The sequence below is a fragment of the Capricornis sumatraensis genome, chromosome 2, assembly GCF_032405125.1.
Source record: "Capricornis sumatraensis isolate serow.1 chromosome 2, serow.2, whole genome shotgun sequence".
Classification (NCBI taxonomy): Eukaryota; Metazoa; Chordata; class Mammalia; order Artiodactyla; family Bovidae; genus Capricornis; species Capricornis sumatraensis.
In genome coordinates this window covers 64,609,691-64,622,696 of record NC_091070.1, presented here as the reverse complement: position 1 = coordinate 64,622,696, position 13,006 = coordinate 64,609,691, and the positions used below count along the sequence as shown (strand labels likewise).

The window sequence follows — 13,006 nt, the reverse complement described above, 5'->3', positions numbered from 1 at the left end:
CAATGACTCAGTCACGTTCTGTCTCAGGCCAAAACACCCAGCAGAGACCCTCCGGAGGGAGCGGTCTGAGGGACTTCAGAACTCCCGCCGGACACGAAGCCTCAGCCCCAAGAAACAACTGACCTTCGCCCGGGACTTTGACCTCCCCAGCCGGCGCCGAGAATACCTGCAGCAGCTGAGGAAGGACATTGTGGAGACCACCCAGTAGGTGGACCCACTGCCCTGCGGGGAGCCTGCTCGGTGTGGGGCGAGAGCATGTGGGGAGCGGGGCCTGGACTCTAGTGTCCTGGACACCGGAGGCCACAGCTTTCTATGCCAGGAGTGACCAGGAGTGGGTCCTACGTGCCGGTGGACAGTAGTAGGCAGCTGTGGAGAGAGAGGCAAAAGGAAAAAAGAGGGTGGGAGGGAGCTGTGGAGGGGGTGGAGTGGTTAGAGGGACCATGATGTGCTATGTAAGGCTGCAGGCCTGAGCCTCAGGATGTTCATAAAACCAAACTTGAAGACCCTGTGGGCAGAGGATGGGTCTTTCAAGAAGGTGGTGTTGAGCGGGCCTGGGCCATCGCCCACTGACCACGTTAGAAGGGATCTCTCCACCCCTCTGGTTTTCCCCAGGAGCTCAGGGTCAGCATCAAGGTCTTCTCACCCACCCTCTGACATAGAGCTGATGCTACAAGAATACCAGCGGGCCCGTGAGGAGGCCAAAGTGGAGATTGCCCGGGCCCGGGACCGACTGAGGGAGCGGACTGAACAGGAAAAGCTGAGAATTCGCCAGCAGATCATCTCCCAGCTGCTGCAGGTGGGGAGTGAGGCAAGCCTCTGATTTCTGGGTGGGCTTGGGCCTGGGGCAGACCTCAGACTGGATCAGCCATCACCATGCTGCCTCTGAGTCTTGGAACGTAGCTTCTGGAGGAAGGTGTTGGGTCCTGGTGCCTGTTCAGAGCTGCTTCGCTCTGTTTACGTGTCGTCCTCATCAGACCAGCTCTGGTCCCCGGGCGAGAGTCTGGGAGGAGGCAGCTTGGGAATATAGTTGGGAATGGGACGGGGGCGGCGTGAGGGTGTGAGGCTAAGGCAGGAGGCGCTGGGAGGTGATGGGAGTGTGGTAATCATGCACCTGAAGCTGGCTGACGCTGACCTGTCCTTCCCAGGAGGAGGAAAAACTACACACCTTGGCCACCTCTGGCTCCCGGTGCACCAGCTCTGACGGAAGCCTCTCATCTGGTGTCACCTCTGGCTATAACAGCAGCCCAGCCTTGCCAAGCCAGCTCCAGTCCCCAGACAGTGTGGTGAGCAGGCAAATGCGAGGCATGAACCGGGGGCCAGGACCGGTGATACTTAGGAAGTTTTGTCTCCTAGAGGCCACTCACTGCTGACATGAACCCTCATGAGCAATGGCCTTTGTTCTTCCCTGTGGTTTTGTCTCCCTTCCCTGTTCATTCATTCATTTATTCAACAGGTATTTATTTTGTGGGCACTATTTTAGTCACTGGGCAAAATTGTTCTTGTCCTTAAACAGATTATTAGAGGGAAGTAGCTTGTTTTATGATTAATTATTGTTGTAGAAAGTTCCATGAAGAAGGGGTGCAAAGACAATATGAAACAGAAACCTGACTTAGTCTGAAGGATCAGCAAAGATGCTCTGAAGAGACTGTGTTTAAACTGAGACTGGAAAGCTGAGAGGTAGTTAACTCAGTAGAAGTTGGTGTCTGGAATACTTGGGGGGCAGATGAGCTTTCCAGATGGAAGACTCAGCAAATGAGTCTTTAAGGGAAGAATTTTATGGGGAACTACAACCTAGATAGCATATTCAAAAGCAGAGACATTACTTTGCTGACTAAGGTCCGTCTAGTCAAGGCTATGGTTTTTCCAGTGGTTGTGTATGGATGTGAGAGTTGGACTGTGAAGAAGGCTGAGCGCCGAAGAATTGATGCTTTTGAACTGTGGTGTTGGAGAAGACTCTTGAGAGTCCCTTGGACTGCAAGGAGATCCAACCAGTCCATTCTGAAGGAGATCAGCCCTGGGATTTCTTTGGAAGGAATGATGCTAAAGCTGAAACTCCAGTGCTTTGGCCACCTCATGCGAAGAGTTGACTCATTGGAAAAGACTTAATGCTTGGAGGGATTGGGGGCAGGAGGAGAAGGGGACGACAGAGGATGAGATGGCTGGATGGCATCACTGACTCGATGGACGTGAGTCTGAGTGAACTCCGGGAGTTGGTGATGGACAGGGAGGCCTGGCGTGCTGTGATTCATGGGGTCGCAAAGAGTCAGACACGACTGAGCGACTGAACTGAACTGAATTGACAAGGTTAGTGTGGCTAGAATGTAAAGAGTGAGATGGAAGAATCACACAAGAAAAGACTAGAAAAGGCAAGGTCATGTAGACTCTATTGAAAATTCTGGCTGCTTTCTAACCCATATGATTATGCTATTTCCCGAAGCTGCTGATGAATTTTTTTAGTGGGGAGAATGACAAACGTGCCAGAGAAGAGGCAAGAACAGCCCCGGTAGACCCACTCATGACTGTGACAGACAAAGCTGAGAGATGACAGTTGCTTGGTTCAGGGCACTGTCCAAGCGGAGTAGCCGAAGTGCATATGTTAACTAGAGAATCCACAGGCACCAGGGTGGATTGGAAGTTGGAGCCAGGGAGTGGGAGGAGTCAGAACCACACACACTTTGGGCTCAAAGGGCTCGTGATGTCCAAGTGACGAGGAGCCTTGGGAGGGACAGGTTTAGAGGGGAAGATCACCATCTAGTTTTGTATTGGCTGTGTTGAAAGTACTTGTGAGAAATGCAGGGGAGTAGTTGAAAATCAGGCAGCTGGGATCCCGATCTGGAGCTCAGAGGTGAAATCTGGCTGGGGATATAAAATCTGAAAGCAAAACTTTTATGCCTTTTATAGGCAAAACTTCACATAGTAAAAAAAAAAGTACTCAAATAGTAACAAAGGTGCAGAACGCCAAGTGCATCTTTCAGTCTCCTTTCTGCCTCCCCAGGAGCATTCGTCCATCCCAGTTTGCTGTATATTTCCAGAGATATCCTGTGCATCTGTTAGGATATGTATATCTTTTAAAAATATCTCTTTTTGTAAAGTTCATGAATGGAAGCATACTGTACCCATTTTCTCTGCGCTTTTTCCTTAAAAATATTTTTAAGATATTTTTTCATATCAGTAAATCTGGTGCTTTTTTAAACAGCTGAATAGTGCCTTTCTCTTTTATTGCATGTTGTTTTGTTTCTGTTTTGTAAATAAGTTCATTTGTACTATCTTTTTAGATTCCACATATAAGTGATACCATACGATATTTGTCTCTTCTCTGACTTACTTCACTTAGTATGGTAATCTCTAGGTCCATCCATGTTGCTGCAAATGGCTCCATTTCCTTCTTTTTTATGGCTGAGGAATATTCCATTGTATATATGAACCACATCTTCTTTGTCCATTCATGAGTTGTTGGACATTTAGGTTGCTTCTATGTCTTGGTTATTGTAAACAGTGCTGCAGTGAACACTGGGGTGTGTGTATGTTTTTGAATTATGATTTTCTCCAGATATATGCCCAGGAGTAGAATTGCTAGATCATATGATAATTCTATGTTTAGCTTTTTAAAGAATCTCCAACTGTTCTCCATAGTGATTGTACCAATTTATATTCCCATCAACAGAGAGGGTTCCCTTTTCTCCACACTCTCTCCAGCATTTAGTGGTTTATAACCTTTTTGATGATGGCCATTCTGATTGGTGTGAGGTGATATCACATTGTAGTTTGAGTTGATTCAATAATTAGTGATGTTGAGCATCTTTCCATGTGTTTCTGACCATCTGTTTATCTTCTTTGGAGAAATGTCTGTTTAGGTCTTCTGCCCATTTTTTGATTTTTTTTTTTATATTGATCTGCATGGGCTGTTTATATATTTTGGAGATTAATCCCAGGTCACTTTGTTTACAAATATTTTCTCCCATTCTGTAGGTTGTCTTTACATTTTGTTTATGGTTTCCTTTGCTGCACCAAAGATTTTTAAGTTTAATTAGTTCTTATTTGTTTATTTTTATTTTCATTACTCTAGGAGGTGTATTCAAAAAGATATTGCTGTAATTTATGTCAGAGTATTCTGCCTATGTTTTCATCTAAGAGTTTTATAGTATCTAGCCTTAAATTTAGGTCTTTAATCCATTTTTACTTATTTTTGTGTATGGTGTTAGAGAGTGTTCTAATTACATTCTTTTACCTGTAGCTGTCCAGTTTTCCCAGCACCAGTTATTGAAGAGTTTATTTTTTCTCTAGTTTATACTCTTGCCTCCTTTGTCATAGATTCATTGACCATAAGTGTGTGGGCTTTCTATCTGGTCCCATGGATCTATAAATCTTTGTGCTAGTACCATACAGTTTGATTACTGTAGCTTTAGTATAATTTGAAGTCAGGGAGTCTGATTCCTCCTGCTCCATTTTTCCTTTTCAGGATTGTTTTGGCTATTCAGGGTCTTTTGTGTTTCCATACAAATTTTAAAATTTCTTGTTCTAGTTCTGTAAAAAATGCCATTGATAATTTGATAGGGATTGCACTGAATCTGTAGATTGCCTTAGTTAGTATGGTCAGTTTGACAATACTGATTCTTCCAATCGAATAACATGGTATATCTTTTCATCTGTTTGTATCTTCTTCAGTTTCTTTCATCAGCACCTTATAGTTTTCAGAGTATAAGTCTTTTGCCTCCTTAAGTAGGTATATTCCTAGCTATTTTTTTTCTTTTTGCTGTGATAGTAAATGGAATTGTTTCCTTAATTTTTGTTTCTGTTTTCCATTGTTAGTGTGTAGAAATGCAAGTATTTCTGCATTTTAATTTTATATCCTGCAACCTTACCAAATTCATTTAGCTGTAGTAGCTTTCTGGTAGCAACTTTAGTATTTTCTATGTATAGTAAGTATCATGTCATCTTCAAACAGTGACAGTTTTACTTCTTTCCCAATTTTTCTTTTACTTCTTTTTTAATTTTTCCAACTTCTTTTATTTCTTTTCCTTCTCTGATTGCCATTGCTAGAGCTTCTAAAATTATGTTAAATAAAAGTGGTAAGAGGGCGCATCCTTATCTTGTTCCTGGTCTTAGAGGAAATGCTTCCAACTTTTCATCATTGAGTATGATGTTAGCTGTAGGTTTATCCTATGTGGTCTTTATTATGTTATGATAGGTTCCCTCTATGCCCACTTTCTGGAGAGGTTTTTTTTTTTTTTATCACAAATGGGTATTGAATTTTGTCAAAAGCTTTTTCTGTACCTGTTGAGATGATCATATGGTTTGTATTCTTCAATTGATTAATGTGGTGTATCACACTGATTGTTTCTGGATATTGAAAAATCTTTGCATCCCTGGGATAAATTGTACTTGATCATGGTGTATGATCCTTTAATGATCCTATTGTTAGATTAGTTTTGCTAGTATTTGTTGAGGATTTTTGCATCTGTGTTTATCAGTGTTACTGGCTTGTAATTTTCTTTTTTTGTGATGTCTTTGGTTTTGTTTATCAGGGTGATGGTGGCCTCATAGAATGAGGTTGGGAGTGTTCCTTCCTCTGAAAAAATAGCTTCAGAATGATAGATGTTAAGTCTTGTCTAGATGTTTGATAGAGTTTGCCTGTGAAGCCATCTGCTCCTGGACTTTTGTTTGTTGGGAGTTTTTAAGTCACAGTTTCAATTTCAGTACTTGTGATTGGTCTGGCTCATATTTTCTGTTTCTTCCTAGTTCAGTCTTGGAAGATTGTTCCATTCTAAGAATTTGTCCATATTATTGGCATATAGTTGCTTGTAGTAGTCTCTTATGATCCTTTCTATTTCTGTAATTATAACTTCTTTTTCATTTCTAACTTTATTAATTTTTTTTCTTGTTTGGCTAAAGGTTTGTCATTTTTGTTTCTCTTTTTCAAAGAACCAGCATTTAGTTTCATTGATCTCTTCTATTGTTTTCTTTATTTCTGCTCTGATCTTTGTGATTTCTTTCCTTCTACTAACTTTAGGTTTTGTTTGTTGTTCTTTCTCTAGTCGCCTTAGGTGTAAGATAAGGTTGTTGAGATTTTTCATTTCCTAAGGTGAGATTTTATTGCTATAAACTTCCCTCTTAGAACTGCTTTTTCTGCATCCCAAAGGTTTTGGATCATTTTCATTTGTCTCTAGGTATTTTTTTATTTCCTCTTTAATTTCATCAGGAATCCATTGGTCACTGAATAACATTGTTTAGCCTCCATGTGTTTGTGTTTTTTAGTTTTTTTTTTTTTCTTGTAGTTGATTTCTAATCTCAGTATTATGGTCAAAAAAGATGCTTGATATGATTTCAGTTTTCTTAAACTTGCAAAGGTTTGCTTTGTGGCCCTGGAGCAGGTTCTGTGTACATTTGAGAATGTGTATTCTGCTGCTTTTGGATGAAATGGTCTATAAATTAAGTTCATCTGGTCTTATATGTCAGTCTTTTATTGATGATTAGTCAGCAGTTGTGATTATGGTGTTTTCAGAGAGGAGGTAAGGTTAAGTCCTTCTGCTCCACCGTTTTGTCTCCTCCCCATAATGATTGTTGAATAGAGTAAAATTTAAATTCTCCCTCCTACCACAAGCTTATTCCTGTGCTGCTCTATTATGTAATTTCAAATCACAAACACCACCCTCCCCAAATCACATGTTCACCAACTCTGAAGCTCTGTAGTATATTCCTTCATGTTTGTTTTTTACATGAAAGTTAGGATTAGCTTGTTTAGCTCAATTATAAAAACTTCTTAGTATTTTAAATGGGACCATATTAGATTTATAAATCAACTTATAGAGAAATCACATCTTATCCTGTGTAATTTCCTAACCAAGAATATAGAAGGTTCAGTCCTTTGTATGATTTAAAACTTTCCCTTCATGTGTCTCTAAAATTACATATCAGATTTCTTCTTGCTTTATCTTTTTAATTTGTTATAAATAGGTTTTCTCTTCCTGTATGTCTTCTGTCTGGTTGTTTTCTTGTGTTTATGAAAGTTAAGTTGAATGCTGTGTATTAATTTTGTGCCCATACTATTTTTTGACTGATTCTCTAGATCCACATTTATACAGTAGTCACTAACACAGGTAGCTTAATTTAATTATGTTAAAATTTCAGTTAAGTCACACTAGCCACATTTCACATGGTCAGTAAACATATGTGGTTAGTGCTTACCATATTGTGAAGCTGTGCCCTTGATTTTTTTTTTTAAGATATACAGCCACATCCTCTGCAAATAGTGATCATTTGACCATTTTTTTTCCTAATTCTTGAACCACTATTTTCTTCTTTCCTAATTGAATGAACCTAATGTCCCAGCATAAATAAAATAACAGTGATGACAGTAAACACCCTCATCTCTTATTTCAGGCTTTAGTGGGAATGCTTCAGGAATTTCCTTCATTTAAGCTGAATGCTAACATTTGAGCTGAAACAGATGTATTTTGCAATACTAAGGAGGCATTTATGTATTACTATTTTATAGAGTATTTTTATCCAGAAGGTTATTTCAGAGTCTCTAGAGATGAGTGTTTAATTGATCTGGGGGCTAATAATTAATTCATACATTCTTATAATACTTTATATACTTAGGATATCTTCTTTTAATGTACATTCAGAGTCTGTTTGCTAATATTGTATTTAGGATTTTGTGTCAGTATTTATGAATTTTTTTCCTGTATTTTTTGTTTTTACAATATATTTCAGATTTTGGTATCAATGTTATACTTTTCATAGAAAAAAAAAAGGTTGAAATTTTCTTTTTCGATGTTTAGGAATAGTTACAAAGGTAATGGAAATGTTTAATCCTATTGAATTGTCAGCTTAAAGTAATATGATGCCAGGTCTTGGGGACATAGGAACCTTATAAAGTCTTATGACCCAGCAGTGCTTGCAGAGATTATGAGGGAACATGTATGAAATTATTTCCTAAAGCCTTATTTGAAGTGATAATGAGTTGGAACCCAGTAGCGATGGACGTGAGTCTGAGTGAACTCCGGGAGTTGGTGATGGACAGGGAGGCCTGGCGTGCTGCGATTCATGGGGTCGCAAAGAGTCGGACACGTCTGAGCGACTGAACTGAACTGAGAGAATGCATCAGTGAGAGAATGGATATACAAGATGTGGTCAGTGCACATTTGTAATACTATGTAAAAGTCAGTCAGTTCAGTTGCTCAGTCATGTCTTAACTCTTGGCTGACCCCATGGACTGCAGCACACCAGGCTTCCCTGTCCATCACCAACTCCCAGAGCTTACTCAAACTCATGTCCATTGAATCGGTGATATCACCCAACCATCTCATCCTCTGTTGTCCCCTTCTCCTCCCACCTTCAACCTTTCCCAGCATCAGGGTGAAGATGGAGACAGAGTACCTCTGTTTACGTCTTCTTGTGTTTAAAGCAGCACAAAGTTAGAACTGATGATAGAGGCAGGATGGTAAGTGCCTGTTAGATCCAGCAGAAGTCGAGGGTCGTGTCATTGAGGAACTGCTTGCAGTAAAGGTGGGGTCTGGCTCCAAATTTTCTGATGATGGTAAAGATTGAAGGCAGAGGAGAAAGAAGACGACAGAGGATGAGGTGGTTGGATGGCATCACCGACTCAATGGACATGAGTTTGAACAAACTCTGGGAGATGGTGAAGGACAGGGAAGCAAGGTGTGCTGCAGTCCATGGGGTTGCAAAGAGTAAGACACAATTTAGTGACTGGACTGGAACTGGTTCCACATTACAACCTTGGGCTTAGCCATTGGACGTGGGGCTGGGGCCAAAAGTCAAGATTTTCACAGCCCATCACTTTCCCTCCCCATCCCACCTCCCAGTTGGGCTTTGTTTGCTGCTCACACTAAACACAGCTCCAGCCATGGCCTCATTCCAGTTCCTTCAGTGGGCAGAGGGTCCCCCCACCCAATGACCCCTGGTACCTCTCAGGCCCCAGTTTATACTGATCCCTGTTGGAACTCTTTTATAAGAAACCTTGAACTTGTGACTTGAAGGGCAAGGAAACCCTCCAGGGACTGGTTTCTATTGCTCTTGCCTTCTTGGGGGCATCCAGCTTCCTGTAATCCCGTGGGGATGACCTTTTCACTGGAGCCTTTATGTTGAAGACTGTGCAGTTCAGAGGCAGAGATGATTCTGCACTGGCTTTCTGGTGCTCTGCTCTCTCTCTCCCTTGGCTCTGGTCCTGAGCATCTTCTCTTCTGCAGGGTGACACAAACTTGCCTGATTCCAGAGACTCCTGGATAGGGGAAGTGCGGGGCCGCTCTTCAGTGAGGAACAATCAGCTGAATCTGGCCAGCTCTGCCTGGAAATGCTTAGCCTACAGTGAGTGGTGGGGCAGGTACCTGCCTTGTGGGGGGACTTCAGGGCTGAGGTCTGCTAGATCCTGGGGGCTCGTTGTCCCTCAGCATGCCAGTGTTGCCCCAAGGCCCTGATACTCAGGAGCCTCCACCTATTCATTGTAGGCCGCAGAGCCGCCTTGGGCAGTTGCTGCTGTTCCCCGTCCAGCCTGTCCAGCCTAGGGACCTCCTTCTCCTCCTCATACAAGGATTTGGCCAAGCACATTGTGGACCTCTCTATGGCTGATGTGAGGTTTCCGGCAGCAGACCCTGCTCGGTGGGGAGGGAGGAGGGAGAGGGGAGGAACAGGGCAGACGAGGGCTTCTTCAGCAGCTCTCTATCTTTACAAAAGGGGCAATTCAGGAAATGCTGGCTTGAGGGACTCATCCAAGGGCCTGCTTTGTACCAACTGTGCCCACTAATCTGGGTGTGGTCACTGTGTCCCCAGGTAATGGCTGCTTGCTCAGATAACCTGAACAACCTCTTCAGCTGCCGGGCAGCAGCCGGCTGGAAGTAAGTTGCTTTGCACAGTGTCTTATTGTTGCAGCCCTGCTGGCCTTGTCTCCTCCTTTGCCTTCTCCACCCTGGCTTCCTTGAGTCCCTCACCTGAACTCTTCTTTTGCGACCCTAGAACCCAGTTTTTACCCCATCCTCTTCTTCCCCACCCTTGGTGTCTCCCCCAGCCATCAGGGCGAGGAGCAGGAGGTGCAGCTATACTACAAGATGTTCTCTCCTACCCGGCATGGCTTCCTGGGGGCTGGCATGGTGTCCCAGCCACTGTCTCATGTGTGGGCAGCTGTGAGTGACCCCACCTTGTGGCCCCTGTACCATAAGCCCATCCAGACAGCGAGGCTACACCAGCGGGTGACCAACAGCATCAACCTGGGTGAGCCCAGGGAACAGAGGCAGCTCTCTTGGGAGGCTGGGTACTCAGGCTTGGTCTAGCGGGGTGTCAGGCTGTAGAATGATGGGGTGTCACAGGGCACCTTCTAACTTTCTGCATCCCTGCCCCTCCAGTGTATCTGGTGTGCAATACCACCGTGTGTGCACTGAAGCAGCCACGGGATTTCTGTTGTGTCTGCGTGGAAGCCAGAGAGGTGCCTGCCTTGCTGGTGGTAAAGATGTGGGAGGAACTTGGGCTGGTGTGTTGTTGAAAGCAATCTCTGTGGGCATCCCGTCCTCTGCGGGGGGGAGGAGGGCAAATTGGACATGGTGTGTGTGTGGGGAGGGCCTTGAAGATTGCATTCCACGGTACTGCCTGCACTGGAGCCTGTCCCTGGTGGAGCCACATTACATAGGCTGAACTCACACTGCTGTGTTTCCAGGGGCAACTGTCTGTCATGGCAGCTCAGTCTGTGTATGATGCATCCATGCCGAGACCCAGCAGGGAGATGGTCCGAGGGGAGATCCTGCCCAGCGCCTGGATCCTGCAGCCCCTCACTGTGGAAGGGAAGGAGATCACCAGAGTCATCTACTTAGCCCAGGTGATCCACCTCCTGCAGCTGGTCTCACAGCATGCCTTGATTTGACCCCAGCCTCATGGGAGCTTACTGTAAAGCTGTTCAACATCCTTTAGGACCCAGGACCTGTGGCCTGAAGCTGGAGGTTTTAGGGTTTCTTGGGTCACAAATCAGTGGCGAATCAGAAGAAGGAATGAGGCACAGGTGACCAACCTTCTTGAAAGCTATTTTCAGAGTCTGGTGGCCTTCATCCTCTGGCTGTTCTCAGGGTCCTCAGGAGATAGATGAGTTATTATGAGGCAGAGCAGCAGCCTCTCCCTAACTTGGCATTGGAAAGTGAAGCTTTTGTCTAGATCTGAACAGCAGTGTACAGGACTGTGCACAGTTCAGTTCAGAGTTTGTCCCATCACCGCAGCTACTTATGGCCGAAGCATGCCCCAGTGTGCATCTTTAACTCTTCCCTCTCTGGTTTATTTCAGGTAGAACTTGGTGCTCCAGGATTCCCCCCTCAACTTCTAAGCTCCTTCATCAAACAGCAGCCACTGGTTATAGCCAGACTTGCTTCCTTCCTTGGTAGTTAGCATCTCACAGTCAAGATGGCACTCCAGGATGCCCCAGAGATGCTGGGGCAGTTCTTGTTACTCTCTGTATCCTGATGCAAGAAGAGCCAAGGCTACCTGCTGTGGCCGACTGAGCAGACGGCATTCCGCCCCGAAGTTCCAGTGAAACCTGGTCGGCACTTGGTCACAGCTGGCATCTCTGCAGAGCAAGGGCGCTTGAGTTTCTGGCTCTGGCCGTCCAGCGTGAATGAAGCTCAACTCACCTTTTTGGATTTCTCACCTTTTTTCCTGTCTGTCTCTGGGACCCTATGGCATATAGGCTACTCAAGGATCAGGACTGGGTACAGCCAGTAGAGCTGGGAAATGGCAATGCTCTGACATGGTGCTTACTGAGTTTGGTGCAGCCCTTGGGCTGGTGAAGCAAGCTGCTGTCGGCCAGCACTCAGAATCTGCCTCCAGCATTCAGCTCCACTGTGGGATGGAGTGTTAGGAAATACCAAAACAGAAAATGGTTTAAAAAAACATCTACACAAACCAGAATGATGATGTAGAATTGTTTCTCCTCCTTGAATCTTTACTAATTGCTTTATTATTAATTTTTGCCTTGCCCCCACCCCCTTCCTTTCCCTCACAGGAGAGGACGTTCATTTGGGTCTTGGCCTGTTAGGAGTACTGACCAGTGCTGTGTTATGGAGCCGCCACTCCAGAGCTCAGCAAAATGAGAAAAACCACTGTAGAAGTTGGCTGGATAGATTTGGGGTCAGAGTGGGGCCCCAGACCCTTGAGGAAGACTGGGGATGGGGCTTGGGCATCTCATTTCAGAGATGAAAAACTGTCTTTTGAAGACGGATGATAATGGATTTCCTGGAGGAGGTGAGTGATTTGTTAGGAGGAAGCTCAGTTCCGTTCCTTACCTCACTCAAAGGCTTGGTTCCAGCCCTCAGGCTCTTGAGCACTCCACACACTGCTGTAGCCCCTTCTGTTCTAGGGTGGGATGGAGACTGGGTTCAGTTTTCTGACTGAACTTGAGCTTTTATTCTGTATGGTTACTTGAAAGTGGTAGGGGTGGGAGAGGTTCTTGGCTTCAGTTCTGGTGACCAGAATCTTTGGTAGAAGAGGGTGACCATATGGGGATTGAGATGATGTGGTAAAAAGGTAAATTTCTGCATAGTCCAGCAGAGATTTATTTTCCTGAAAGTATTTGCAGGATTTTTTTCCCCTCTTACCTCAAATTAAGTTATTTATATATTATTGAAGGTTTTTTTTAAATTGCTTTTAAACTTATTTTTCTGGTTAATATTTTGGTAACACTTGATATATTTAACAGCCTATTTATGTACTCCCATATCTTTTCATATGATTAAGACCACTGATTGAAAAGTTCAGAACACTTGCAAATTAAAAGTCCAGTGTGTACTTTTATTCAGTGAAGACTACCCTGGGATAGCCTAAGTGTGTCATTTGAGCTCAGAATTCAGTGTCGATTATGATGGCAGTAACTGTTCATGGCCCAGTTTCAAGCTATATAGTTTACACATATATAGTTTCCTATGAGCTCAGCACTGCTTTGCATATAAAGAGCAACCAGATTAGTTTCCCAGCTATTGCCAGGTATGAACAAGAGGGACGATTCCAGAACAGT

At 44.0% G+C, this 13,006-nt stretch overlaps 1 protein-coding gene across 1 annotated transcript in view; it reads left to right on the top strand.

Moving 5' to 3' along the window:
- The window catches only part of STARD9 (StAR related lipid transfer domain containing 9), a 114,873-nt gene extending 102,184 nt beyond the window's left edge, over positions 1-12,689 (top strand). The window contains 10 exon segments of the mRNA XM_068992648.1: positions 28-204; positions 613-796; positions 1,146-1,283; positions 9,213-9,330; positions 9,471-9,592; positions 9,793-9,857; positions 10,028-10,230; positions 10,362-10,441; positions 10,670-10,828; positions 11,284-12,689. Of these exon segments, the coding sequence (XP_068848749.1) occupies positions 28-204; positions 613-796; positions 1,146-1,283; positions 9,213-9,330; positions 9,471-9,592; positions 9,793-9,857; positions 10,028-10,230; positions 10,362-10,441; positions 10,670-10,828; positions 11,284-11,385 (1,348 nt within the window). The 3' untranslated portion in view covers positions 11,386-12,689.
- The last annotated feature ends 317 nt before the right edge of the window (positions 12,690-13,006 follow it).